At 52.7% G+C, this 27870-nt stretch overlaps 3 protein-coding genes across 7 annotated transcripts in view; 1 reads left to right on the forward strand and 2 right to left on the reverse strand.

Moving 5' to 3' along the window:
* Positions 1-1726: 1726 nt before the first annotated feature.
* Positions 1727-10642, reverse strand: pip4k2ca (phosphatidylinositol-5-phosphate 4-kinase, type II, gamma a). Of its 3 annotated transcripts, none has more exons than XM_069199130.1 (10): positions 10354-10642; positions 8221-8318; positions 6721-6817; positions 6208-6351; positions 5262-5408; positions 4246-4284; positions 3857-3970; positions 3485-3737; positions 3010-3113; positions 1727-1959 (listed from the first exon to the last, which is right to left on the reverse strand). In XM_069199130.1, the coding sequence occupies exons 1-10, from the start codon at positions 10477-10479 to the stop codon at positions 1879-1881; spliced, it is 1203 nt and encodes a 400-aa protein (XP_069055231.1). In that variant the 5' UTR covers positions 10480-10642; the 3' UTR covers positions 1727-1878. The 3 variants fall into 3 exon arrangements, with proteins under 3 accessions (XP_069055231.1, XP_069055230.1, XP_069055237.1); XM_069199129.1 differs by lacking the exon at positions 10354-10642 and adding an exon at positions 9764-10249; XM_069199136.1 differs by lacking the exon at positions 10354-10642 and adding an exon at positions 9783-9864.
* Positions 10643-11706: 1064 nt separating this feature from the next.
* On the reverse strand, positions 11707-19181 carry igfbp6b (insulin-like growth factor binding protein 6b). Its single transcript, XM_015344043.2, has 4 exons — positions 18452-19181; positions 15982-16049; positions 15403-15522; positions 11707-14174 (listed from the first exon to the last, which is right to left on the reverse strand). Exons 1-4 carry the CDS (start codon positions 18807-18809, stop codon positions 14061-14063), a joined length of 660 nt encoding a protein of 219 aa, XP_015199529.1. The 5' UTR covers positions 18810-19181; the 3' UTR covers positions 11707-14060.
* A 7140-nt stretch (positions 19182-26321) lies between these two features.
* The window catches only part of spryd3 (SPRY domain containing 3), a 44374-nt gene continuing 42825 nt past the window's right edge, over positions 26322-27870 (forward strand). The window contains exon 1 of one of the 3 annotated variants that reach the window (XM_006629220.3): positions 26322-26442. The gene's annotated coding sequence lies outside the window, so the exon portion shown is untranslated. The other 2 variants (XM_015344234.2, XM_015344233.2) reach the window with 2 other exon arrangements.

Consider the following 27870-nt stretch of genomic DNA (forward strand, 5'->3'; position numbering starts at 1 on the left):
AGCAGAGTGGCGCTGGGAGGTGTGGTGGACAGAGGAAGCCTGTGGGACATTAACTCTCATCAAGGAAGAGGACACTCATGGAGCCCCTGCCCCTCCCCAGCCCCCGAACTGGATCGCCTGTTTGTCTCCCGAAGCCACAGCAGTCATGCAGCTGGAGGCCCCGGCTCCTTCGTGCCGCTCCGCGTCTTCGGTCCAGCCAGCCCAGGCCCCGGACTCCGGAACAGAGCCTGGGGGCCTGCAAGTTTGTTTTGGCAGTTCCTGGTATTAATTGCAAATTAACAAGACCCCATCTGGAAGAGCCGCGCTCCTGATCCGTCAGCATTTTTTTTCCTTCTCCTGGTCATGTTAAGATATAAAACAAACAGATAACATCTGCCTCCATCTTTTTAAAGGTACTTTCTGCCGGAGAAACAGGAAACACCTTGTCAGCAGAACTATGGCTTCTGGAAAAGGGCGATCCGTCGTGTCCTTGACCTGATTAAGTGTTGAGGCCAGAAAAACAGCCCCCTCCCACCACCGCCACCTCCCATCATGCCTGAAGTACAGCGGAGGTCTGGTAGCACTGCAGGACAGCGAACACCCCCACACCCCAAGTTCACCCAGCTTTAAAATGAAGACCCCATACTTGCATATCCCTGATACAGACCTGTCAGCTGGCATAGGACACAGGGTTATGGTTTCCATCCCTTGACCAGTGGTGTCAATTAACACCAGGCTGTATTTACAAATCTCCTTGGCGACTCGTGATGCCATGAACAAGCGAGCTGTTGACCTGGGAGGATGGAAGTTACGCACAAGCAGAGAGCAGCCCCCACACCCCCTCTGTGCCACAGAGCATCAAGAACAGCACACGAGGGGAAAGCAAGAGAGGATTGCGAGCTGAAGCCACTGATTCCCAACTCCAAGCTGCAGAACTTCCAGAATCCCGATTTGTGCACTAATGTGGGCTTCACCAGCTCTTCCGATGGTCCGATATCGGACTAGGATAGACTGTCCGCTGCTCTCGGATGACAGCGGAGAGCGCAACTCCAGCCCTAAGGGGGCCAGAAGGGTGCTGGCTGTCCTTCCACGTGACTCAGTAACCAACGGTAAATCATCGGTCAACTCAATAGGTACAGTAGTACTTGAAAATGTCTCTTAAAACTACATATTGTAGTCACTTCCTCTGGTTTAGCTGGCAAACTGTTGCAAAGTTTCACCAAATCAACAGCAACAGCAGTACATGTCATTATGCCCCTTGGGCCTTGCCTTGGGTCTTTGTGGTCGATCACCGAGTTCTCACATGGGCCCACATGAAGCCCTGTGCATCCTGCACTACAGCTTTTTTACACCACTCAGGGTATTAAGTCATCCGCTCAGCAGGAAAACAAATTAGAGTGAACATAGTACCTGAGCCTTTAATTACCTGATTGAGAACTTTAAGTGCTTGATTGGACAAGTGGAAGCCTTCTCTTGCTCTTGTGAAGCTGGAGACTTAGAGAACTACTAACGTATTGGACTGCAGACCTAATGTATCAGAGCTGGAGATCACTGGACTTCATGGAAATAAAGTACTTTCTCTACAAGTGAGCTGTGGGAAAACGTGAGAGATTAATCAAGTTAGTCAATCGACCAGACAGACTAATGAATGATTTCAAATAACATATCCGGATTAAAGGCAATCCTGAAAATATATGCATAAACATGGAAACAAACTCATAATTTAAAACAATTCATAACAAGGCACTATTGGTAATAAAATTTTATTTTTGCTTGTTTGGTTGTTAAATAAGCGTGTAATTTACATCCAAGAAAAGCAGGAGAGGTAGGACCTAGGACCAGAAAAAAACAGCATCGTCGTACTGCGGCTGCAGTACCGGCAGGCGGGTGTAGGGGGCGCTATGCGAAGATGTTTGCGATGAAGTCTCGGAAGCGCTTGGCGTACTGCTCAGGGTGCACTGTGGAGATTTCCGCACCAGCCTGGGAGACAAAGCAGAACATCAGTCTGTGCCTCAATCAGGCACCAGCCTGGGGAACAAGGTCAGTACATCTTAACTATAAATATGATCGCTGACACTTATATAGTGATTATCTGGACATTCCATTCCAAACGCTTTACAGGGAATGGGGACTCTCCTCCACCACCTGGATGATCCAATGGTAACCGGAGTGCCCAGTACCTCCCCACACACCAGCTCTCAGTGGGGAGGAGAGCAGAGCGATGAAGCCAGTTCAGAGAGGGGGATTATTAGGAGCCCATGATTGATAAAGGCCAGGACATCAGGATACCACCCCTATTCTTTTTAGAAATCCCAAAGATTTTAAATGACCACACAGAGTCAGGACTTCATCTCTCCTCTGAAGGACGGTGCCTCTTTTACAGTATAGTGTCCCCATCGTTATATTGGGGCATTAGGACCCACACAGACTGCAGGGTGAGCGCCCCCTGCTGGCTCCACTAACACCTCTTCCAGCAGCAGCCTTAGTCTTAGTCTTAGACCAGGAGGTCTCCCTTCCAGGTACTGGCCAGACTCACACCTGTTGAGCTTCAGGGGGCCGACAGTTTTGAGCTGCAGGGTGATATGGCTGCTAAGGAACAGTCTAGTCTGTCACAGAAGAGTAACTATGTTGTAAGGACAGAGCTTTACTGTGCAGACAGTATCGGTAGACTTATCTGAAAGTGTATCACAGAGCATTACTGTTCACACCAGAGACAGTTCCATTAGGGTCTTTACTGCAGTAAGACATTAAACCAGTCAGTGTCCTGACTGAACCCCGCTCTGCTCTCGTACAGTCTGGCTCTCCTCCGCCTGGCCTCACCCCAGTGGAGGACGCAGTAGATCCCATCTTATGTGTGAAGTACTTTGGAATGAAAAGCCCTGTCCAGATGCCAACAAATTAACAATACAATAAGCGGTACTCCAGGGGAGTGTTTTTGCTGACTAGCCCCGGAAGAAGCCTGTTTTCTCAGGGAATGTTTGCAGAGGGAGCTCCAGCGAGCTGCGACTCTCCACCCCTCCCCTCGCTCACCCCGTGCTTGACCGTCTTGGCCGCGTGCGCCGCCTTCTTCTTGGTGTCGTACTGCGTCAGCACGTCGATCAGGCCCATGAAGTACACCTCCCTCTGGGGGGCACCTGCAGCAGGGGCAAAAGGTTACCCACGGCGCGCGGAGCGCCCCTCTGAGTGGACTACAGCATACAGGTGGGGCTGAAGTGTTAGAGCATGCTCTGGGGGCAGGGCTGAGGCAGCTGTATGGACTAGGGTTAAAGTCAATGATAAGTTAGTTATAGGTTTCCTGCTCAAACAATTTCCCACAGACAAATTCCAGTGTGTACTTGTCAGCTCTCCAGTGTTTCCCGGGAGCCTCCTAGAATTTGGAAACTTCACTGAATGGTTTTGACTTGGGTATGACTTAAGAGATACTCCTGTGGAAGCCAGTTTAGGTCTGGTACCTGGGAAGTCTCATGTGGTTCGAGACACATGTCCCTCTATCGGTCTCACTCACCAGGGGCGCTCTTGACTGCATACACATCGACGTAGGGGTCGAACTCTCCTGGCCCCAGTGGCTTGTGGGTGTTCAAGTAGCCAGCAATTCCCTCGGGGGAGTTGCCATAGGAACCCGTGATGGCCAATCCGTTCTCTGACTCCGCCTCCTCCTTGTGACAGGGCTCCTCCTCTTCCTCCTCCTGCTCCGCCCGCGAAACGTCATGGATCCCCAGCAGGAGGCTGTAGTCCATGATCTTCAGCTGCACCAGGAACTGGACACACCATGCGGAACGAGAAAGAGCGCTTCATCGCTGGCCGCCAGAGGAGAGAGGAGCGGCTGCCCAGTGAGGGAGGAGCAAGCGAGAGAGAGAGAGATGGCTCCCTGCCTCACCTCCACGTCTCTGTTGAGCTTCTCCATGAACCTCTCCTGCTGCTCCTCGCTCACGTACACCTTCTGCATGTTGTTCCTGAAGTCCATGTCCTTGAAGGTGGGCAGCTCCTTCACCTGGGGGCGCAGAGAGACACAGGCAGTACGTACAGTTGCAGGAATAGGCACTCTGTACGCGTCCTTGACTAGCCAAGGGCAAGATATGCTGCAGTTCTGCTCTTCAAGCCTATTTCATGCTCCTTCATGCTTCCTGCTTTTCTAGTGAATAACAGGCATGGTGCAGACAGGAGAGATGAGGGCTCCTGTCTGAATGTGGCGCTACCCTGATCGGTACCCCGTTCAGAAGGACAGGCTCGCCCGAAACGAACCGCCAGCTCTTCAGCCAGTGTTACCTTCTCTTTGTCACTTGCTTCCCTGGACACCAGCGATCCCTGGAACACAGTAAAGACAAACAGATGTCCCTTTTCAGTGCTGTTCTCTCACAGCAAGACCTGAAGAAGTGCATCCTGACGTGTACTTTTGCATATACTGTAAGTTTGCTGTTGTATACCGTGCTCTGAGTAGAGTAAAGTGCAGTCAAACAGGGGAAAAAAGGGAAAAAACATCCAATTCCATGCATCCCAGAGCTCGGTGCCACAGTGGTGGTGATGTAAGAGTGGTAGGAGTGTGCCCCCTTGTGGCTGTTGTTGGTACCTCTGGTACCCAGCTTCCCCATTTGATTTAACACAACACAGGGCAACTTCCTCCATCTTTTCCTCCTGTGCAAATATTGTTCTCCATATTCTTACTTCACTTAAATTTTTAAAAATCCACATGCACGGTCTCGCCAGGTTTGCACCTGAATGGCCTGACTGCAGGCCTATGGACATGAGAATCAAGGGATTTCAGGACTGCTGGGCTATTGAAGAACTTCTTCCATTCCACAGAAACTATCTTTCAAACATGACGGTTTATGTACTTTGGATGGTGATTCACCACTTCATTAACAAGTTTAATGTCACAGGAACAGGTAAAGATTCGTTCCATGCTGAAAAGAAAAAACACAGCGTTTCGGCTGTGAAGCTGTCTGCAGGTGTGATGAAGGCTGAAGAAAGCTCCACAGCAGAAATGTGTTTCTGGTCTTTTCCTTTCAGCACGGAATGACCCTTACCTGTTCCTTTGCAGCCCACGCCTGCTGACACAGCTAGGCTGTGCTACCCAAGTTTAATGTCGGCCAACTTTTATCTAAGCGACTTACACTTGTAGCCGTTTGTCCAGCTGGGGGTTTATATGACAAAGAAGTACCCTGCTCACTTGTGTAAGAGCCGTGCCTCCGCAGTCAACAGCGACGCGCACGGCTCTTCGGTTGGCTGTAGAGAGTGTGGAACCATGGTGCTTTGCAGAGACTGAGCCCGCCCCCCTCGCTCACCTTCAGGTCGTACTTCCTGTGGACGAGGAGCCTGTGGCTGAACATGTTCCTCATCACCAGCAGGTAGGTGTCCTCGCTGTCCACGCTCACGCGGTACATCCCCAGGAACTGAGGGAGCAGGGTGCTGCCGTGGCTCTTCACAATGTGCTGATGCACAGACAGAGAGAGGGGGAGAGAACGCGCCAGACGGCACGCGCAGGAAAAGGGATGAGGCTGCGCGAGGGAAATCAGCCAGCTGCCGTATCGCCCTGCATCACGCAACCCGCAGCCCACTCAGGCTCAGCGGGTGTGGGTCTGGCCAGCACCTGGAAGGGAGACTTTCTGGGAAAGATAAGGCTGCTGCTGGAAGAGGTGTTAGTGGGGCCAGCAGGGGGCGCTCACACTGCGGTCTGTGTGTAGCCTAATGCCCCAGTATAGTGATGGAGACACTATACTGCAAAAAAGGCACCGTCCTTCAGAAGAGACGTAAAACCGAGGGCCTGACTCTCCGTTGTCATTAAAAATATCAGGGTGATTCTCAAAAAGAGTAGGGGTGTTACCCCTGTGTCCTGGCCAGCTTTCCCCCTGGTCTTTACCAGTCATGGCCTCCTAATAATCCCCATCTATAAATAAATTCCTTACAGCACCTTTCTGGACAATCCACTCAAAGCATCACTCTGCTCTCCTCCCCACTGAGAGCTGGTGTGTGGGGAGAGTACTGATGCACTATGGCTGCTGTTGCATCACCCAGGTGGTGGAGGGGAGTCCCCGTTACCTGGAAAGCCCTTTGAGTGGAGTGTCCAGAAAAGAGCCGTATAAATGTAAGAAATTGATTTTTTTCAATACTGAAGTGACAGTGACAGACAGAGACAGCGCGATGAATGCACAGACAGAGAGCATCAGCTCAATCCTTCACTACGTGTTTGCAGAGCCCCTCATGTGCTGAGTGAAAAAGGGGTGCCGGTACCTGGTGGTATTCAGACAGGATGCTGTGCACGTTGGCCACATCCTCGCTGGAGATCTGCTTGATGACGAGGGTGCGGTCGTACGAGGTGAGGAACAGCCCCTCCTCCCCCTCCCCGCTGGCGGGGGGGCTGCGCGCCAGCGACACCTGAAAGTGAGGGTGGGTAGAGACACCGTGAGGCAGGGAAGGGCCACAGGGGGTCCCCAGGCTGGGAGCAGTGCTGGGCTGTGCCCTCCATGTGACGGGTCATTGAAGGGATCAGTCCTATTGCAGCCCCGCCCATGCCGAGCCCATCACACCCTCCAGAACAAGTGTACCCAGTTATCTGGCCAAAATAATCCCGGTTTTGACGGGGCAACACTGGCACTGGCCCGGGAAATTCCAGTCCCCACAGGAGCGGGAGAGATGTCTCGGATAAAGAGGGATGTGGCAGAGGAGGCTATCCATGTCACTGGAGATCAGAACGCCAGCAGTGAGGACTGGCCAGATCTCTCCAGAAGCAAGCCGGCCCTGCACCTGGTAATCCTGGTCCTCGATCCCAAAGCGCTCTCGGAGGTTCCGGAAAACCTGCGGGCAGTACTCCTTGAACTTGAAGTGACCGGGCAGATTTTCCCTGCAAAGAAGAAAAGGAATGATTTATTTAGAAAAATACCCAGAGCTGCCCATCTCCAATCCAGTGGGGCTGGAGCTATCTCACTGCCTCGCTACACCACCTCAGCCTCAGGAGCTCAGCCTGCTTTTATCCGAGAACTCCGCTGCCCCTCATAATGAGCCTCACAGGGGCTCTGTCTGCAGAGTTTCCTGCAGGAACCCGTGTGCTCAGGCTTAAGGAAACGACATTGCTGCTTAGGTCCTTCCGAAGAGGACCGGGTGAGACACTGGGACGGTTGAGCCGAACGGAGTGCCTCTTGCTCAGAACCTTCATCCCGATTCTCCCCAGCCGTGCTCCAGCAGAGCAGGTCCCAGCCAGGAGCGCCCCACTGCTGCACGGAAAGTTCCTGCGAATTCACGCTCCCTCTGCACAGCCGTTCAGTCCAGAACTCCCTGCCAGCCCCAGATTCCTGCAGGGATTAACGGATTGTGCAAATCCATTCCAGGCATTGTGGAACTCAGCCACCAGCTCCTACCAACAGACAGACTGGAGCCCCCATCGCCCAGGCCTCCCTCCTAGAGCAGGGCCGTGACCGGCTGCACACACAACCCGTCTACCGCCAGCCAGAACAAAGGCAGATTCCTTGCCCTGTGCCTGCTTCAGAGACCGAGACCCACAGGAACAATCTGATTCTCCGCAGCAGCAGAACCTCCCGGTTCTGGAGGAACCCATCCCTTTGGGGTTTCATATGATGTGGGCTACTGGGTATGTAGATGAACGAGTCGGCCCATTTACACCTCGAGCAATTATTCTCAGCTGCTGAACAGGTGGGGATCTATCTTCTCTGTTAGATGCCTCAAGAAGACCAGGTCTATTCCCAAGGACCCCAGTCACCCCCACCAAAATCTGTTTACCCTACTACCTCTGGAAAACAACACCAAAGCACACAGACAAAGACCAACACATTTCAAAACGGCTTTTCCCCCCCCCAGGCAATGAGACTACTAAACAGCCAACCACAGCAGCCACCAGCAAGTGGTGATAAATAAACCACTGATAAATAGTCAGTCCAGTGAAACTGATAAGGTGCTCCTGCATCTTCCTGATACTTCGCATTCTCAGGATATAAATGACAGTGCTGAATACCTCCTAGCCCCACCACATGTCCTTGTGTTATTTATTGCGTGAATGTTGTAAATTGTCATTTATTGTACTCTACTCTGTAACCTTAATTCAATCCACGTCTGTCCTTGGCGAGCTTGCAGGAAAAGCATTTCATTGCTGACAAACACCAGCGTGTGCTGTATTGTTGTGCATTGATAAATCAACCTTGATAGATTGATAGAGCGGGACAGCGGTCAGTTAAGCGACGACAACCGGTCCCACACAGCTGCAGGAGCCGAGCCAGGGCCCGGCGCGCCCACCTGTTGAACAGGTGGTTGTTCACTCTGATCTTGGTGTTGGCCTTGAAGTCATCGGGCAGCAGCATCACAGGCACTGGCACCTGGCTGAGGTCATTGATCTGCGGACACAAGAAGGCGCAGCGCTGACACCGCGTGCAGAGCCAGAACAATACAGGACCCAAGGGCACACCAGAAACTGGGGGGTCTCGGCGGCAGAAATACTAGCAACACTCCCCCCCCCCCCATCTCATCTGCAGGGCCTCTGTAAGCAACACGCGGGACACAGCTCTGAGCCAGTCCCATTCATTCTGCCTAATTACATCCCGAATTCAAGAGTGTCCAATTCCGGTTGCCGGTTCATCCCGCTGCCGGCAGAGGAATCCCACTCCGTTGGACCCCTAAGCAAGGCCCTTAACCCCGACTGCTCCAGGGGCGCTATACATTGGCTGACCCTGCGCTCTGACCCCCAGCTTCTCTCCCTGTCTGTGTGTCTCGTGGAGAGAAAGCTGGGGTATGTGAAAAAGAAATTCCTAATGCAAGAAATTGTATATGGCCAATAAAAGTGATCTTATCTAATTCCAGTCCAGAGAGTTGGTGTGTGCAGGTTCTAACTCCAACCCGGCAATTAAAGAGCTTAATCAATGCAGCAGCTTCTCCCAGCTCTTCGTGTGCGACTGCTTTAGACAGAGCCAGAAGCGCTGCTGACCAGGACTGGACGTCCCTGCAGCGCTGGAGCCGCTGGAGCCGTGAGCCGACAGCCGGCTCTCCGGCTTGACGCCGTCCAGGAGCGAGTGCAGTGACAGCCGGCCTGCGCTCTGTCAGCCTCCTTATTTTAAACATCTCTGACAAGCGTGTACATTACACAATATAACATGTCCCATTGAGAGCATGTTGGAGTTTGACACGTTTCCACTACGAAGATTGTATAGTCGTTTTATTTTGGTCTTAAACGCGGAGGAGGAGGAGGAAAATGTTTCATTTCAGCAAGGAGACAGACTAACGACAGCCCTCCACGCCTTCGACTGACCGCCCCGCTGTGAACTCGTCACATCACCGGGTAGCTAAACCTCACCGAGGGGCCCCCGCTGCCGGTCCTGAAGGGGCGGTGTTTCATTCCTACTCCGCCGTTAACAACCTGGAACAGCGGGTTACAGCTACCTGAAGTTGAGTGCTATAAGTTACCGCCTTAGCTTCACAAATGTAGCTTTTTTACATTTTTTTCCGGGTGTTTTCTGCTTTAAAGAGATCCGGAAAAGCCGCCCCTCAGCGCCTCCGTTTCCCCGTTTTCCCGGCGACGAGCACAGACCCGGCGCACCGAAGCGCGACTCGCAACCCGACACAAGTTTTCAAGCGGTATCTACGCGCATCGGACTAACTTCACTCGGGATAGTTACAGCCTCTCGCGGGCCGTGCCGCTGTTCTGAAATACATCCCCGTTCCTGTCTGCAGTTACTCGTTTTCTCGGTCTCGGCAAGCCCAGGCTGTCAGTGATCACGGAAGCGGCAGCCGGAGATACCCCTCCACCCACCCCCTGGGGCAACGGTTCCCGGTGCGCGGTAGGTACCGAGTGATTAACTCCCCACATGAACACGCTGAGGACGGGATCGCTGGCCCGGAAGACCTTCAGCTTCTGCTGGACGAAGTGCTTCTTCTTCGTCTTCGTCTTGGGGATCACCATCGGGGCGGAGGTGGCACTGGAGTTACCGGCCGACGCCATGAGAGCCTCCGCGTCTGGGGGTGAGCAGGCGGAGGCGAGGGGCGGGGGGAGAGGGGCAGCGAACTCGCTCTCTCTCCCGAGGGCTTGAAATATGCGCACTCCGCCAGTCCGCCCTCCCTCGCTGTGTGCGTTTCTCTCTCTCCTTCCCCGTGTTCTGCTCGCTCTGAACCGAGCAGAAACGTCTCTGTCCTCTGTCCCCTGTCCCCTGTCCCCTTTCTTCCCTCACATTCGCTTCGTCCCCTCCTGCGCACAAAAAAAAAAATGTCCACTGAGCAGCGAAAAAGCCCGATGACAACTGAGCAGAGAAACTCCACTCACCTGGTCCCCACCCCCCCCTCACGTGACTGCGAAGACCAGCCAGGTGAGCCGCACACAGGTGAAAGACCCGCGTCATGTGACCGGACCCTCACTCCCCCTTCACGTGGTTCAGTACCTACCAGCCCGCCCGCTGGCTGTCGTGCTCGGAGATTTCGGGGAAGCGCGGGTGGTCTGTCAACCCTACTGCCCACATTGCTCCAGTCCGGTTCATTCCAAGTTTTTCTCGACCAGTTATTTTGTGACATATTGCCCTATATGGCAGTGGAGACTGGGGCCCAATCACGAAGCAGAGCTACAGCCCAGTACGGGATCTTCTGTCACGGCCTGAGAAACGGAGAGCGAGCCCCCTCCCAAGTTAATGACGGGATATTATTGCTGGAGATGTTTGTCAGAGCTCTTTGTGCCCGAGAGAGGCTTGGAGAGGGAGACGCGTTTACTTATTTCATGAGCCCCGTCACAACAGTAGGAAACCGAAGCAGCTGACAGATTCGGCGAGGCTCCGAGGAGGGGGAGGAGGAGGAGGACGCCACGAGCGGCCTGACACGCCTCTCGTGTGCGGGGCCACAAGCCCGTGTTTGTTCCCCGCCACAGTCACGTGAGGGAGACGTGGTGCCTGAGCCTCGGACGCCACCCGGGGCCACGGCGGCCAGCAAGAGCCCAGGCAGGGCTCCGTGCGTTCCGGGCCGGGCCGGCGGCTCGGGGAGAAGTTCACCGCTTCGGGCGATGAAAGTGGATCAGCTGCAGAGCCGGGCGCGCCTCTATCCGCTCTGCAGCAAGGTGTTGGGGACTGTTGCTCTCTCAGACTTATCGAGCTGATAAGGAAACGAGAGGTCTTCGAGAAAGTTCAGAGACATTCCGCCCCCGGCCTCTACCTTAACTATTCCTCTCCTAATAATCCCCATCTCTGAACTGGCTTCATCACTCTGCTCTCCCCGCTAGTAGCTGGTGTGTGGTGAGAGTATTGGCCCTCTCAGGCTGCCGTCTCATCATCCAGGTGGTGGAGGGGAGTCCCTAGTACCTGTACCTACTACTCAACGCTACCAACCATCCCTGAGCACAGTGGTCAGTGTCCCACAGTCACAGAGCTGTAATTAAGTACTGTAACTATGAACTAGCTTCATAATTCTGTTAGCTGATAGCTACTGTGTGGTGAGAGTACTGGCACACTATGGCTGCCGTCGCATCATCCAGTGTAAGAAAATATTATTATTATTATTATTATTATTATTATTATTATTATTATTATTATTATTATTTAGACTATGTGTGTCTACTGGAGACGGGGCACATCACAGCTACGACCCAGTAACACATGAAATAAAAACTGAAATTGTTCTTTAAAAACTGAGATTTCACATTTGTTATGCGTTTCGAAAGGTCTCAGTCGCTTCTCATTCTGAAGTCTCCCCGGTTAATTCAGGAACTGAAAAGTGACAGAAATACACTTAAAAAACAACACCGCTTCAACTACGAAAAGTTTAAACTTAATTTATTAACATATTGCATGGAAAACCAGAGCATTTCAAAGGAAAAAAAAATCTTACACGTCCACTGCAATTTCAATATCGAAGACAAACGTATAAATTAAACACTATGACATGTACAGCAGTAACACAGCTCTGAAAGTTGGCGGCTCGGAGGACGTCTCCGTTAAGGTGCGCGCACAGCGTCCGCTTCAGAAGACCAGAAACGTTCACTGATGTTCTTAAATAATCATTTCGAACGGAAGAGGGAGAAAAAAACCCCATCGTAAATGCATTACAAAAACATATACATTTATTAAATACAACAGACGCAGATAACGTACAAAATTAAGTTTATAAAAATATGTATATCGCCTGGCAGAGAACGACAGCCTTTCCAGAAAGGTGCTTTGCACGATTCAGAGAGCGGAGCTGCGGGTCCGGTGAGACAGTGCGTTGGGGAGCGGGCGGGCGAGTTTGACTTGAAACGACAGACTCTCAGGACGCGTGTGAAGTGTAACATGTTGTTAGGAGAGCGAAATACAGTTGGGCTGATAGAAAACTATACATTGCATGTACGTGTTTGCGTTCGAGGAAACCTTACATATAACTCCAGAATAAATTAAATATAATCATTTGGTTTATTATTCATTCCGTGGTATAAAATGCTCAGTGTTTTCTTGCGGAGGAGAGGAGGCGGTAGGAGAGGCGGGGTTCAAACTGTAATCAGTCCTGCAGAGGGCCTGGGATGGGCTGTCCGATTTCTGTGTTTAACAAAACCTCCCAAGACCCGTCTTATTCTTCCAAGGCAACACGGCAGTGTGTGGATTCTTTCAGGATTAGATCTGTTATGGGAATGTATGTTTGTATAACTACAGATACTGGAGGTACCTGTGTCACGAAGGCTCCCGTTTCTTCATAACTATAATTTACACGAAGTTTCCAGGGGGGAAGTGCTCTTATACCGTGATCGCAATCATTGAAAAGGCAACGGTATATTTATATTTTTTTTGTTGAAGTTGTCAATTGATCACTTTCAGTTTATCCGAACAGGGCAGTTACTTTTGAGTTAAAATGGCCACTTTTTGTCAGATAAAGCGTTTCGGAAAACGCGTTCTCAGCAGCGCAATATAAACGGCACCACCAGAGGGCGGTGCGGCGCTACAGCTGGGTCAGTCTCCCAGTCCTGCTCCGGGTCTCCCCGTGCCGAACGCTTTTATTCCACACCAGCTCTTGATTCATTTCATGTAACGAATCAATAACTGAACCTGCTCTGTGGAGGCTTGTTCGCACTTCCTTATCAGTTTCAGACTTAATCTTCTTAACTGATGTGACTTTCCAAGAAGTGTAATAGGTGGAACTCTCTTGCAACTGCTTGTAAAATCGCTGTTAAAATAACGAAAGTGGTTTTCAGCCGAGAGTGTTGGAAGACAGGCAGGGGTGTCACTGCCTGACACTCCCACTGAAAACATTCCTGCTGCTGTACAGGTGAGATGTCCCCCCGTTTCCTAACTGCTTCTTCCAATTTAGGATCGGGGGTGGGTGGGAGGGTGCCTGGTCCTACCTCTGCGAGCAACAGGCACAGGGCGGGCTACACCGTGGACAGGACACCAGTCTACCGCAGGGCGCACTCACACACACACACTCTTTCACCAGGGCCAATTTACCCCAGGAGCCAATTAACCCACCGGCATGTCTTTGGACAGTGGGAGGAAACCCACAGGAACATGGGGACACCATGCAAACTCCACACAGACAGCACCCAGCGCTGTGAGGCAGCCATGCTGACTACTGTGCCACCATGCCACCCCTGTGACTGAAAGAACAAAGCCTAAACGACGTCAATTCTACGGCGGCCTTCTGCTCTCAAACACCTCTCAGTAGTCAACACTTGAAACCGATTCTTGAACAGGACGCAGCCAATCGAGAGGTTTAACAAGCCGAATTCGTCAGGACCGGGACCGGCGCTGGGAGGAGCGTTCAGGCTGCGGGTTCGAGTCCACGGGCGGCTGGGCGGGCGAGGTGCGCTGTGAGTCTGGGCTCGGCTTTTCGCCGGACAGTCCTTCTTCCATGAAGCGGCGGCGGCTCGTTCCCGAGCCGGGAATCCCAGGAGCCCCCGGGGCCACAGCGGACGTGGGCCGGCTGGGACCTCCGGCACCGCCGCTGGAGAAAGCCGCTCACCTGTCCCGCGCTCCGCGTGATACCAGCTCACAGACACCGGCCCGGTGCGCGGAGCTCGGGGGGGGTCGTCCCGGTCCGGCCCGGCCGCGCTCTCCGCAGGGCGGGTGAGGGTTCGGCCGCCTGTCCTCCTCCTCCTCTTCCTCCTCCTCCTCCTCCTCGCGCGCTGTGCTGGAGGGCGCCCCTCACTCCCCGTCGCACTGCAGGCTGGCGTCGCCCCGGTCGGGAGAGGTCAGCGGCTGGCCCAGCTCGTCCACACACCAGCACTCCCCGCGCCGCGTGCCCTTGGACGAGCGGCACTGAGGGCGGGCAGAGAGGCGGGGCAGGGTTACTCGCTCGGCCGGACACACAGGCCCTGGGCTGTGGTCACTCGCCACACTGCGGTCAAGCACAGCGCAGTGCAGCCCAGTAAGACTCAGTATAGTGTAGTAAAACTGTAGTGAAGCTCAGTGGAGTGTAGTAAAACTGCAGTACAGCCCAGTAAGACTGCAGTACAGCCCAGTGAAGTGTAGTAAAACTGCAGTACAGCCCAGTGAAGTGTAGTAAAACTGCAGTGCAGCCCAGTAAGACTGCAGTGAAGCCCAGTGAAGTGTAGTAAAACTGCAGTACAGCCCAGTAAGACTGCAGTGAAGCCCAGTGAAGTGTAGTAAAACTGCAGTGAAACCCAGAGAAGTGTAGTAAAACTGCAGTGAAGCTCAGTGTAGTGTAGTAAAACTGTAGTGAAGCTCAGTGGAGTGTAGTAAAACTGCAGTGCAGCCCAGTAAGACTGCAGTGAAGCCCAGTGAAGTGTAGTAAAACTGCAGTACAGCCCAGTAAGACTGCAGTGAAGCCCAGTGAAGTGTAGTAAAACTGCAGTGAAACCCAGAGAAGTGTAGTAAAACTGCAGTGAAGTTCAGTGTAGTGTAGTAAAACTGTAGTGAAGCTCAGTGGAGTGTAGTAAAACTGCAGTGCAGCCCAGTGAAGTGTAGTAAAACTGTAGTGAAGCTCAGTGAAGTGTAGTAAAACTGGAGTGAAGCTCAGTGGAGTGTAGTAAAACTGCAGGGAAACCCAGAGAAGTGTAGTAAAACTGCAGTGAAGCCCAGTGCAGTGTAGTAAAACTGCAGTGAAGCCCAGTGGAGTGTAGTAAAACTGCAGTGAAGCCCAGTGGAGTGTAGTAAAACTGCAGGGAAACCCAGTGAAGTGTAGTAAAACTGTAGTGAAACCCAGAGAAGTGTAGTAAAACTGCAGTGAAGCTCAGTGGAGTGTAGTAAAACTGCAGTGAAACCCAGAGAAGTGTAGTAAAGCCCAGTGGAGTGTAGTAAAACTGCAGTGAAGCCCAGTTAAGTGTAGTAAAACTGCAGTGAAGCCCAGTGCATTGTAGTAAAACTGCAGTGAAGCCCAGTGGAGTGTAGTAAAACTGCAGTGAAGCTCAGTGGAGTGTAGTAAAACTGCAGTGGAAGAAAGGTATGTTACAGAGGAAAAGAACAGAATTATGGGTAGCCCAGGCCCTGTGTCCGCATCCCACAATCCTCGCGGCCTGGCTGTTACCTGATTCTTCCTGTAGAAGCCCCGGGTGTCACAGTTGGGGATGTAGATGTCCTTCGGCGACTGGATGACCGTCAGCTTCAGCGACTCCAGGACGGAGTTGAGCAGCCGGCGGCAGGGGGCCTGTGGACAGAGGGCAGAGAGGATTGGGGTCACGTGAAGTCGGAGCTGCTCTGTGCTGCCCTCTCTGCCTGGGCGAGGCACTACACTGCGCAGCTACTGGAACTGAGAGAGGGGCCCGTTCATCACTGTGTGAACCGAGCCAGTGTCTCCTCCCACACTATCGGACAACACTGGGACCCACAGCAGGAAGAATGCAAATCAAGGGAAATTATGTCACAAATATACAGTGCACCAGTAATGTAATGTGTTGTTATGGTGGGCACATTACAAAAAGAACACTGACCGCCCCCTGCGGGCTACTTTAGGATCAACAGTGCACTTCTTTACACAAAGAGTGGTGGGTGTCTGGATCAAACTGCCCTGGAGTAAATATTTCTTATATGTTCTCAGATTGAACTGTCTGGGATCTTTCACAGCTTGAAAGCACTAGAGACCAGCGGAGGAGGTTTGGAAACTCACGAGTTCAGCTGATCTCCCGTCAGGACTGCGGGCCGGCGGCACTGAGCTCCCCCCTGGCAGGACTGCAGCTGCTCACAGAAGGAAGACAAATGGTGAAGAGTTGATGTGTGTACTGCCCAGCGCAGGTTCATCTCTCAGAACATGTCATTTCAGTGCGAGGTTTTTAAAGCCGAAATTTAATCGATAAGTGCCCCCCTTCGTCTCTATACGGATGCAGCGGCGGAGTTCTGCCAGCAGGGGGGGCAGTGCGTTTCCCAGAGCGCAGGGGAAGGCGTGGGAAGACAGCAGCACGTGGCCTGGTCAGACCAGCACTGTACGGACAACCTCAACATGTCCTGCAAGACCACTGACTCAGGGCGAGCCCAGCCTCACGCAGGAAGAATTTCAAACCTCTCCTAGCGTAATGCAAATATTTAAAAAGAACATCCCTGAGGCTGAAAACTCTAAATGAAACATTTGGGCTGTTTACACTGGCTTTTAAATGAACCTGAAAATAAAAGACTGATGTCACTCTTTACAACTTTTTTTTTTAAGTATCCATGTGCACATTCAGTATCCTGGGAAATGTTTCATAGATACAGCCTAAGGGACTCTGAAAAGATCCTTCCCAACTCCTACACAACACTGCAGCTATCAAAGATCCAGCATGCAGCCAGAGTTCCAGTTCACAGCCAGTACATAGAGATCTACCACACAGCCTGTACCTGGAGATCCAGCACACAGACTGTACCTGGGGATCCAGCACACAGACTGTACCTGGGGATCCAGCACACAGCCTGTACCTGGAGATCCAGCACACAGCCCGTACTGTACCTGGGGATCCTGTGCACAGTGACCAATATTGTAGTTTGGACTGTGTTCTGAATACTTCACATTCAGTATTGTCACATACTTATTAGGACAGGCCAAGCTGATCTAAAGACAGGAGAGAATGAAAGAGAAAAGAAGAAGATGGGACTAGAAAGGACAATAGAGGAAAGGATAGAAGGTGGAGAATCAGAAAGAGGAGAAAAGTCACACGCTTGTGTTCCAGGAACTGGCTCCTGGGTCTCAGAGCAGAATAGTCAGAGAAACTCTGAGTCATACACTGAAGGATATGGAAAACTGCCAGGCCTTTAAAGACTTGTCACTGTAGTCATAGGCTTGACTTCTTTAGAAAACCCCTTCTAGAGAAGAAGCACGGAACCAGGCTCTGCTCAGGCGGCCTCTGCCTGAATGAGACTGTTCTCCGCGCTGCCAGTCTGCTTCCCTGTCCCCTTCCCTGCCACCCCTGGAGCCTCAGGACGAGGAGCTCGCCTCCCAGCTCCCCCCCGCAGAGGGCCGGGCAGCTGCGTGTGCGAAGACGTCTTCTGGCTGTGAGGGCAGTGCGGAGGCGTCACTTGACAGACGGCGACCCATGCAAACTCCCCCTGCAGCGCATTCCAGCAAGCCGCGAAGGACCCCCGTCTCGCCCGAGTCCCCCGTCTCCTCTTCCAAACCCCACGGGCTGCAAACGCTTTGCTTTGCCCTGTGTGGCCACTGCCGCCCACCAGTGCCCCCAGCCGGACCTCCCTCCTGTCAGCAGCCCCTGAGCCTCTCCATAGGCAGCAAAGTGAGAGGCCGCGCTCCGAGGATGTCAACACAACATTGTAAAATGTTACAACAGCCCACGCTGCGGACCCCTGCCAACCAAATCTACAAGCGGCTCGCCAGCCAGCCCTCCCTCTGCGCCCCGTGAGCGCTGAACCCTTCCAGAGAGACAACAGCTGTTCTGCTGTAGAGACAGCAGCCGTCCCCCCCTCCCCTCTCCTCCCCAAATAAGCTGGTGCCGACCTGGGACACATGCGAGGGGAAAAGGACTGTTCCATTTCCTAACGGGGGGATTGCGACTGAATGAAGTTCCCACCGTCAAAGGAAACGCTGCCGTCTTTCCAAGATATCGCCGAGGTTTCCTCAGTTCAGCGGACAAACTTCGGAAAAAGCAGATCCAATCAACGGAAAATCACTCTTTAGCCACATCTGCGCGACCTTCGATTCACACAACTCCCCCTTTCCTCATCACCGTGGTCCTGCCCGCGAGAGCAGCGCTCTCAAACACTCTGAGCTGTGGTGCAAATTTTTCTCTGCCTGCTGGTAGATGCCCGCTACCTTTCCAACGCTGTTCAAATAAAGCTAAAAACAGGGAGTCTTGTTCTTATTTCTCATGTCTGTGGCCATGTCTTTTCTAGCTAGATTTGCCTGTTTCACTTTTTTTTTTTTTTAAACCGGAAAGAAAACTCCACGCTGGAGCCCACATGCTTTTAGCCACCCTGTGTGGGGTTTCTCTGCAGCCCCGTGCCAGTTTACCTGCGGGCGCTAAAAGCTGAAGCAGTGTGCAGAATCCCCATCCAGCACTCCCTCCAAACAAGCCACGTGCTACACAGAGACCAAGACCCTGCAGCTCCCAGGAATGGACCCCCGATGCAGGCACACTGCTCTGTGCCCTACTTACTTGTGAGGTTCTTCAGCACTGGATTGTGGCCGGTCTTGTTTCTGCCTGGCCGGGCGCAGACACCTCTGCCCTGCAGCAGAGCCTGCAGGGGGCTCTTCTCTCCAGGGCGGGGCACGCAGCGCAGCCCCCTGGCACAGCCCAGGGTGTAGACTCCGCAGGGCTCCCCCAGGGCCAGTACGGCCGTGCCCGTCTCCCCTCCGCCGGGCTCGCGGAGTGCCCGCGGCGGCCCGCCCTCCTGCCGGCACGACGGGCAGCCCCTCGTGGGCACGAGGTGGGCGCCGAGCGCCCGGGTGCCGGGCTGGCAGAGCAGAGCGACCAGCAGCGTGAGGAGAGCCTGCAGGCTGGGCGGCGTGGGCATGACGAAGCTCGCAGCTCGCTGGATCCAACTTCTGCTTCTGCGTTGTTTTGGAAACTCGCGCTCCCCGTCCTCCAGAGTCTGAGCTCCTGCGAACACGACAGCAGCAGCAGCGGCAGTCAGAGTGAGACACAGAGGAGAGAGAGGGGGCACTGGCTTTTAAAGATCTGAAAGGTGGAGAGAGAGAGAGGGAGAGAGCAAGGACTGTTATGACACCTCCAGGGGTTGGGACTCTCCAACGAAAGAGAGAGAGAGAGAAGGATTTTTTTTTCCTTTCTGGAACTGCCAAGAACTCCTCCTCTGCTCCTTCCCCGTTGCTCCGTGTCCTGTCTTGTCACTCTCATTCTGGCACCTTGCGTGGCTCTTCCTGCCCCCCGCCCCCCCCCCCCAGTGCAAGCCCTCGGAGCGGACAGGACAGAGCCCCCGCGCCCAAATATCACTGGGCCGCTCTCCATCTGCTCCTGCTCGGGGGAGCCAGAGGGAGAGGGGTGGAGGGGAGCTCCCCGCACACAGCTGGGCGAAGCAGGATCTGATCTCCTCTCTCACACACAGAATAACTCCAGCTCAGAGTCTGCAGCAGGACTCTCTCACACACAGAACAACACCAGCTCAGAGTCTGCAGCAAGACTCTCTCACACACAGAACAACACCAGCTCAGAGTCTGCAGCAAGACTCTCTCAATCACAGAACAACACCAGCTCAGAGTCTGCAGCAAGACTCTCTCAATCACAGAACAACACCAGCTCAGAGTCTGCAGCAAGACTCTCTCACACACAGAGAACAACACCAGCTCAGAGTCTGCAGCAAGACTCTCACACACACAGAACAACACTAGTTCAGAGTCTGCAGCAGGGCTCTCACACACACAGAATAACACCAGCTCAGAGTCTGCAGCAAGACTCTCTCAATCACAGAACAACACCAGCTCAGAGTCTGCAGCAAGACTCTCTCAATCACAGAACAACACCAGCTCAGAGTCCGCAGCAAGACTCTCACACACACAGAACAACACTAGTTCAGAGTCTGCAGCAGGGCTCTCACACACACAGAATAACACCAGCACAGAGTCTGCAGCAAGACTCTCTCACACACAGAGAACAACACCAGCACAGAGTCTGCAGCAAGACTCTCACACACACAGAACAACACCAGCTCAGAGTCTGCAGCAAGACTCTCACACACACAGAACAACACCAGCTCAGAGTCTGCAGAAAGACTCTCTCACACACACAGAACAACACCAGCTCAGAGTCTGCAGTAAGACTGTCTCACACACACAGAACAACACCAGCTCAGGGTCTGCAGAAAGACTCTCTCACACACACAGAACAACACCAGCTCAGAGTCTGCAGTAAGACTCTCACACTCACAAAACAACACCAGCTCAGAGTCTGCAGCAAGACTCTCTCACACACAGACTAACTCCAGCACAGAGTCTGCAGCAAGACTCTCTCACACACAGAATAACTCCAGCACAGAGTCTGCAGCAAGACTCTCTCACACACACAGAATTACTCCAGCACAGAGTCTGCAACAAGACTCTCTCTCACACTCACAGAATAACACCAGCACAGAGTCTGCAGCAGGGCTCTCACACGCACAGAATTATACCAGCTCAGAGTCTACATCAAGACTCTCAGACACACAAAATAACACCAGCACAGAGTCTGCAGCAGGACTCTCACACACACAGAATAACACCTGCACAGAGTCTGCAACAAGACTGTCTCACACACAGAATAACACCAGCACAGAGTCTGCAGCAAGAGTCTCTCACGCACAGAACAACACCAGCTCAGAGTCTGCAGCAAGACTCTCTCACACACAGAACAACACCAGCTCAGAGTCTGCAGCAAGACTCTCTCACACACAGAACAACACCAGCTCAGAGCATGCAGCAAGACTCTCACACACACAGAACAACACCAGCTCAGAGTCTGCAGCAAGACTCTCACACACACAGAACAACACCAGCTCAGAGTCTGCAGCAAGACTCTCACACACACAGAACAACACCAGCTCAGAGTCTGCAGCAAGACTCTCACACACACAGAACAACACCAGCTCAGAGTCTGCAGCAAGACTGTCTCACACACACAGAATAACTCCAGCTCAGAGTCTGCAGCAAGGAAAGCGAATCTGGTATAAAAAACTATGGGGTGTCTGCAGCACAGAGACCCAGTGCACTCTGTAGCGAGCCTGGCCACAGGGAGGCCCCTCTCCGGTTGTTTTTCATGGGGAGGATGTGCAGAGGATGCACCCAGCTGGGCGACATCCTCAGCGCGCCAGCGGGTGGGGGGTAGCTGGACAGACCCCTCGGCCGCCGCCCCTGACCCCTGCTGCGCGCAGGCTGACACGCATGGATCGAGCCCCGAGAGAGGGGGCCACGCTCCCCTGCCTCACTCTGCTCCCGGGCTCTGACGTGCAGTGAGACCGTGATGCCCCAGCCGTGCCACTGAAGACGTGGGGCACTCTCACGCAGGCAGAGGGAGGGCTGGCTTCCTGCCTGCAGCCCTGCCACCTGATGCTGGACAGTGACCCACTGGCTGTGGGGCAAGTGAAGTGCTTCTCTGGGTAACTGTAAGACTGTCTCCCTGTAGAGTCACCTCCTCACATGATCACCTCCGGGCTGCCTGTCCAGCTGTGGTCACTGCCGGCATTTCTGTTCAGCTCTGGTCACTTCAACTCTACCTGTCCAGCTGTGGTCACCCCCAGTCTGCCTGTCCAGGTGTGGTCATCTCCTGCCTGCCTGTCCAGCTGTGGTCATCTCCTGCCTGCCTGTCCAGCTGTGGTCACCTCCTGCCTGCCTGTCCAGCTTAGGTCAATTCTGGCCTGCCTGTCCAGCTTAGGTCTCCTCCGGCCTGCCTGTCCAGTTGTGGTCACCTCCGGCATGCCTGTCCAGCTGCCTTCACTTCAGGTCTGCCTGTCCAGCTGTGGTCACCTCTGGTCTTTCGGCCAGGCTGCACTTCGCCTCCAGTGTAGCAAGGGGGCGCTGCAGACACAGTTCAGGCTGCGCTTGGCCGGTGTCTGTCCCGGCCACCGCGACTGAGTGATCACGGTGAATCGCGCGGGTCCGTTTTCAGCCTGTAGAGCTGTAACGGTCGTTTTCCGTCCATTAGAGAAGAATCTCACGTGGTGGTAATCACATTTCAGGGAATAAGCCTCAGGGAAGACAAAAAAAAAATGTTTTTCCTGGAACCGACATTGTTTTCGCTGGTGTTGCGGACAAGATAAATCAAAGCACTTCTTTTGGCTGGAACGGGCTAGCGCATGTAACCTACAGGCAGTTGTGCGTACAGCCCCGCCGTGTACGGTAAACCAGAAGGGCTGAGAGCCTCCGGACTCGTGGGGAAATCGGATCTTGTGAAACGAAAGGGAAACAGAAATCCATTCAGAAGGAACACGTTTTAAAGCTGCATGTATCTCTGTCGGAAGTTTCATTTAAGAATTTTATGATGTCGTATATTAAGATAACATTTAGAAGACATCAAAACCCAGTCGGAACGAACTCCATTAGCGATCGTTGCATGTTGTTTATCAAAGGTCACACAGAAACGTTTTAATAATTGTTTCTTGTTCATGCAAGTGTCATAACCCCCCAGTAATGATATGTTACCGGTTATAGGAGTTTGATTACATTGTAAAAAAAGACAACACGACTTCTCAGAAGCGCCTGAGGTACACTCGCTCCAGAGCTGAGACAAGACTTCCAGCTAGAGAGGGACTCGCACCGCAGTGACCCCGCTTGCCAACATCTCAGGCCGTCTCCGCTTGTTAATCAGTCAGGCCTGTCGTGAATGAGACAGAAGCAGGTGGCCAAGCCCGGCCAGAAGGCGCTGGATCTCTGGCGGGGGAGATCAGGACTTGTGCAGCCCTGGCGCTCGGCTGCGGTTTGTCTGCGTTTCCTGGCGGCCTCAGCCCTGTGGACCCTGCGTTGTTGGGGAAGGTCAGGCGCTCCGAACAGCCTGTTTGGCGGCTGTGCGCCTTTTACACGTCTCTGCCGTCACTATGACTAGAAGGTGCGGTCAGCTAACACCGCCTTCATGTCAACTCCGTCCTGACTGAGATATACAGTATATATAAATATTTGAGGTGGCTAGGCAGCTGTTATTTCAGCTTTATAACCAGTAACATCACGGGAGCGGGAGGTGAGGGGAGCTACATCTTATTCCATAATACCTGCGCCGCTCTCGGGACCTGCAGGACGTGTTTCTGTCACGGCGGAAAACAGCGGGCAGCGGCGGCGAAGCCTCGCGGGCCTTTCCCCGGGAATCCTTCACTCCAAGGCAGAGGGGCTCCGCGGGATCCTCCTCCCGTCACAGTCCCAAGAATAGCTCTGGGAATCTCCTCCATGACACCCTGGAGCACGCCGCCGTTCCGGATGACGTCACTGCAGCTCCGAGTTGCTGAGGGGACAATTCAGAGCGCAGTTTGTGTGGAGCGGCTTGTGGAAGGAAAAGAGCAGTCGACCGTTGCACTGAGATACAAATGAGATAAAACCGTTAAAATGCTCGGGGGTAACATTTAATCACATATCTCCTAATAATTGGATTTATATTGCATCTCTCCTCCCAGAGTTTCTCGCAGCGATTTATACAAAGCAGGGGTACCCACTTCACCTCACACTGAAGCCCCATCTGTGTGACACACAGAGGCCATTCTGCAAAAGCAGCCCCACCTGGGAGACGCACAGAGGCCTTTCTGCAAAAGCAGCCCCACCTGGGAGACGCACAACACCATTCTGCACCAGCAGCCCCACTGTTCAGCTGACCAGGGGAGGACTGAGAAACTGCCCCACTATTTGAATTAAGAGGGAACTTCAGGGAGAGTGCTTGAGCCAGAATGGAGTCTAGCCGAGAAGCTGGGGTTAACACCCAGGCAGGGCCATAGCATTTGTATGCTCAAGACCTGGGTGTACTCTCTGATCAGAAGGACAGCCTGTGTCGGCACAATGTCTCCTGTCACCAAACTGGGGTATCAGTGTGGACATTCTGCTCCTGAGGGGACGGCACCACCGCCTGGGCGCCGAACAAGCAGCAGCAACCTGGTTTTCTATACAGGCCTCCCCTCCCGGTTCTGACCCGGCCCAGCCTGGCTGAACTCCTGCAGTCCGATCAGGTCGAGCTAGAAGGATGCGAAGCTGCTGACATTTCTAGAAGGGCAGATGTTTTTTGCCAACTGAGAAAGAATAACCTGGCCCGCATCAGCTGTTGCGTATTAACAGGAGGAGGATATGGCCCCGGTCCCACACACACTTGGAAACGCCACAACAACAAGCCGGCACTGACCCTCCCATGAACCTCCTCTCCCATGAACCCCATGGGGCAGGTTGCCCTCAGCTGACGCCATCAGCCCCGCCTTTCTGCTGTTGGCGGTGATTAACAGCAGAAGTCAGCCCGGAGAGATTGTGTGTGTGTGTGTGTGTGTGTGTGTGTGTCGCGTTCCCATTCACAGGAACACGCTGGTTTCTGTCCTGCTGCTGTTCCATACTCCAAGCCAGGCAGAGTCTTGCTCTCTTTTTCCACACTTGTGCCCGGGATTAGTCATTTCTTCCGGGTTGGTTCCCATTCCCACTTCCTACTCTCCTGCTGCAGCAGACATGATCTGTCGCTGCCTTCCAGGACAAAGACCTCCTTCATCCTCCTCTAAAACACACCCGTCCTGCATCCCAGAGTCCGTCTCTGGGACCGGGACAGGCGCACTTTTCTCAGCATGGCCGTTTCTGGGGCATCTCCCTGTGCAGAAGCACTCCCACAATCCCCTTCTCTCGCTGGCGTGGTGAGGCGTGGAAAGACTTCCCATGGAAGCGGATTGGCGTGACTCCTCTGTGAGTCACGGCTGGGTCCCCTCTGAAACCTGATGTTGATACTGAGGTCCGATAGGAAACGCTGTGCATCTGCGCTTTCCCCTGCACGCAGAGGGGTGGACCGTGGAGGGATGAGGCACTGGGCAGGAAAGTTCCCATCCATTTTTTCATTCAGATCTTATGGAGTGTAGGTGAAATAAATTCCAAGACACATCTTGTAAAAATATTTTACAGGTCCAGCTGTTTATTTTATAGAGAATATTTGGATTGCCTGTTTCAGACCACAGCTGGGGGTCTGGAGGGATTAGCCAAATGCATTTTAATGCACCTGAGAATGGCCCACGTTTTTGAGGGGCTGGGGCAGGGTAACGCAACACAGATATGGAACAAGCAGCCCAGCCATGTGATTGAAGCTGATACTTTCAAGAAACGGCTGGAAAAGATCCTGGGATCACACACCAGCCCCACCTGGGAGACACACACCAGGCCCACCTGGGAGACACACAGCAGCTCTACCTGGGAGACACACACCAGCCCCACCTGGGAGACACACAGCAGTTCTACCTGGGAGACACACACCAGCCCCACCTGGGAGACACAGTACAGCCCCACTGCACAGCAGGTCAGGGGGAGGAGAGGGAAGCTCCTCAGACTGTAAAGGCCCAGAATAGAATTTAGTCCGGACATCAGGGTTGATACTCCAACTCTTACAAGCTACATAGGATCTTTAATAAGAATGTAGTTAGTTCAATATGTCATAGTTAGAAATTCTGCTTCAGAAGGAAGAGCACCCCCTACTGGTCCACCTGAACCACTTGTAATTTTCTGCCATACAGATGACACTGAACAGCTGCGCGCAATGTGCCAGCTATTGCAGACAGGAGTGGTCGTCCTGGAGCCGGTGTAGCGCCCCCTGGTGTGTATGCACAAGAACGTGTTTTCCATGAGAACCAAGCACATTCGTGTGGAGACGAGTCGATCGACAGGAAATAATTTGGGGTGCACACTTCGTCATAAACGACAGATTAATGGTTTTAATAGAAAACACCAAGATATGCTGTATTAATCCTTTGTACTCAGGCAATCTTCTCATAGAATGAAGAAAGTTTTTTTTATCGAATTAATTTGATATTACAAAAGTTAACAATTGCAACACGTGTTCTGTAGGCGGACATGGTAAAAACAATCTGTCTGTGAGATCATAATTGTTAAATACAACAGTAGCCGAAACTCTGGGAAATGTTTTGTTTTTCAAATGATAGTCTTTTTCAGCCAAGCAGGACGGCTTATTACAAAACGTGTGTCTGCGGGGTTTCCCTACATTTATACAAGAAGATGACAAAAAAGGTAATTTAGGGACTCGATTTGTGTATCATAAATCCTGAAAGACATCGATCATGCCATCCAATTTCAATCTTCAAGTCCAACACCCAGGTGCCATGGCTGGGGAGATGGAGGTTTGGTAGAATTAGGAGATAAGCGTTTTCAATAACGGCGGTCAGGGTCGGGAACAAATGCCGAAAAAAGAGTATGCGTAAATGTCGTAAACATAGTAAACCAAGCAACTCATATTTATGTAGTAAATATTACGATAACAGCTCTAGCCAGCTCATAATTTGGACATGTGTCACTACATGACGTCACCCTGTAAACTACTGACGCATCTAAAAAAAACACTGAACTTTCTCAACTTTTGGACGCCCCTCACAGTTGGAAGGCCAGCGTCTATTGGCTTATCTCCGGTCAATCAAACACAGTTCCTACTGTGATTGGTCTGTGCTGAAGCTGTTTGGCGCCAACGTCACCAGGAAGCGCCGGTGCGCTGTCTCTGTGAGTTTTGAGTCTTTAATGGAGAAAGAAAGTCTGCGGCCGGGAGTGGAAGGTTTTAACGACAGCACTAGTATCAGTCGTGAGAATTGCGACTCAGTCCTTTACAAGAAATCGATGCCACACTGGAGTGAATAAGGTAGAGCGAGAACGTAGCTTCAGTGAGTTGTGGTGTGGTTTTGGTGAGACGGAGCGGAACGGGACGGAGGTCTCCTGTCCCTGTTTTTTTTTTTCGGGAGTTCGGAAGTGCCAAGATTGTCTAGTGACGTGGGTTTCCCCCGGGGTACCAGCGTTTTTTTAATTACGTGTTTAGGACTTTACCGCTCCAGCTGAACTTTAATTGGTCTCCTGCGATGTATTTGACCACGATTTGTAGCCGCCTGTACCTGCAGCTCAGCACTTGTTTTCCTTGGGTGGTGTCCAGATAAACACCTGTAGGTGGCCTCAGCAGTGGACCGACGGGTTTGAAACCTGTGCGGATACGTACTGTACAGTGTTCGATTACAGTAACACAGGGTCTCTTTAGGCAGCCCACCAGTGAAGTATTTGTCGTCTTTGTCTTAATACGTATATAATGTACGTTTTAAACTTAATGTTTTCTAAAATGTCATGGCTGGCCTTAACGTCATCTGCAACATGGTTAGTTATATAACTGTGACTCACCGTGAAGTCTAGTTGTAGTCTAACAAAAAAGACCAGAGACCAGTGAGTTGGTGCTGGTTGGGTTTGAGGGAACAGGTGAGTCAAGTTGGGGGGGGTGAGAACCGGTGAGTTTGAGGGGGTCAGGTTATGGGGCGAGACCGGTGAGTTTGAGGGGGTCAGGTTATGGGGCGAGACCGGTGAGTTTGAGGGGGTCAGGTTATGGGGCGAGACCGGTGAGTTTGAGGGGGTCAGGTCTGGGGGGAGATGAATTAGTTTGAGTGGCTCAGACCAGTGAATTTGAGGGGGTCAGGTTTAGGGGAGACTGGTGAGTTTGTGGGGGGTCAGTGTTTAGGGGAGACTGGTGAGTTTGAGTGGGTCAGGTTTGGGGGAAGGCAAGTGAGTTTGAGGGGTTCAGGTTTGAGGGGGTACTGGTGAGCTTGAGGGGGTCAGACCAGTGAATTTGAGGGGGGTCAGGTTTAGGGGAGACTGGTGAGTTTGAGTGGGTCAGGTTTGGGGGGAGGCAAGTGAGTTTTAGGGGGTCAGGTTTGAGGGGGTACTGGTGAGTTTGAGGGGGTCAGGTCTGGGGGGAGACCAGTGAGTTTCAGTGGGTTAGGTCTGGGTGGGAGGGGGATGACCAGTGAGTTTGAGGGGGTCAGGTTTGGGGGGATATTGGTGAGTTTGAGGGGGTCAGATTTGGGCGTGGGGTACTGGTGAGTTTGAGGGGGTCATGTTGGCAGGGGGGGGTTCTGGTGTTCCTGATAGATGCTCTTCTTCCTTTGTCATCAGTAT

The sequence above is a fragment of the Lepisosteus oculatus genome, chromosome 1, assembly GCF_040954835.1.
Source record: "Lepisosteus oculatus isolate fLepOcu1 chromosome 1, fLepOcu1.hap2, whole genome shotgun sequence".
NCBI lineage: Eukaryota > Metazoa > Chordata > Actinopteri > Semionotiformes > Lepisosteidae > Lepisosteus > Lepisosteus oculatus.

Bases quoted from the DNA above. Each gene is read 5' to 3' on its own strand.
- pip4k2ca (XM_069199129.1), bottom strand. From the start codon at position 9,916: ATGGCGTCGGCCGGTAACTCCAGTGCCACCTCCGCCCCGATGGTGATC. The intron at 8,319-9,763 runs GTACCTACCGCG...TTGTGTCCGCAG, and splicing joins TGTGGGGAGTTAATCACTCG to ATCAATGACCTCAGCCAGGT. The intron at 4,285-5,261 runs GTGAGCGAGGGG...ACTGTGTTCCAG, and splicing joins ACAGGAAGTACGACCTGAAG to GGATCGCTGGTGTCCAGGGA.
- igfbp6b (XM_015344043.2), bottom strand. From the start codon at position 18,809: ATGCCCACGCCGCCCAGCCTGCAGGCTCTCCTCACGCTGCTGGTCGCT. The intron at 15,523-15,981 runs GTGAGTTTCCAA...CTCTGTCCACAG, and splicing joins ACGGGAGATCAGCTGAACTC to GCCCCCTGCCGCCGGCTGCT. The intron at 14,175-15,402 runs GTAACAGCCAGG...GCCCGCCCTCAG, and splicing joins GCTTCTACAGGAAGAATCAG to TGCCGCTCGTCCAAGGGCAC.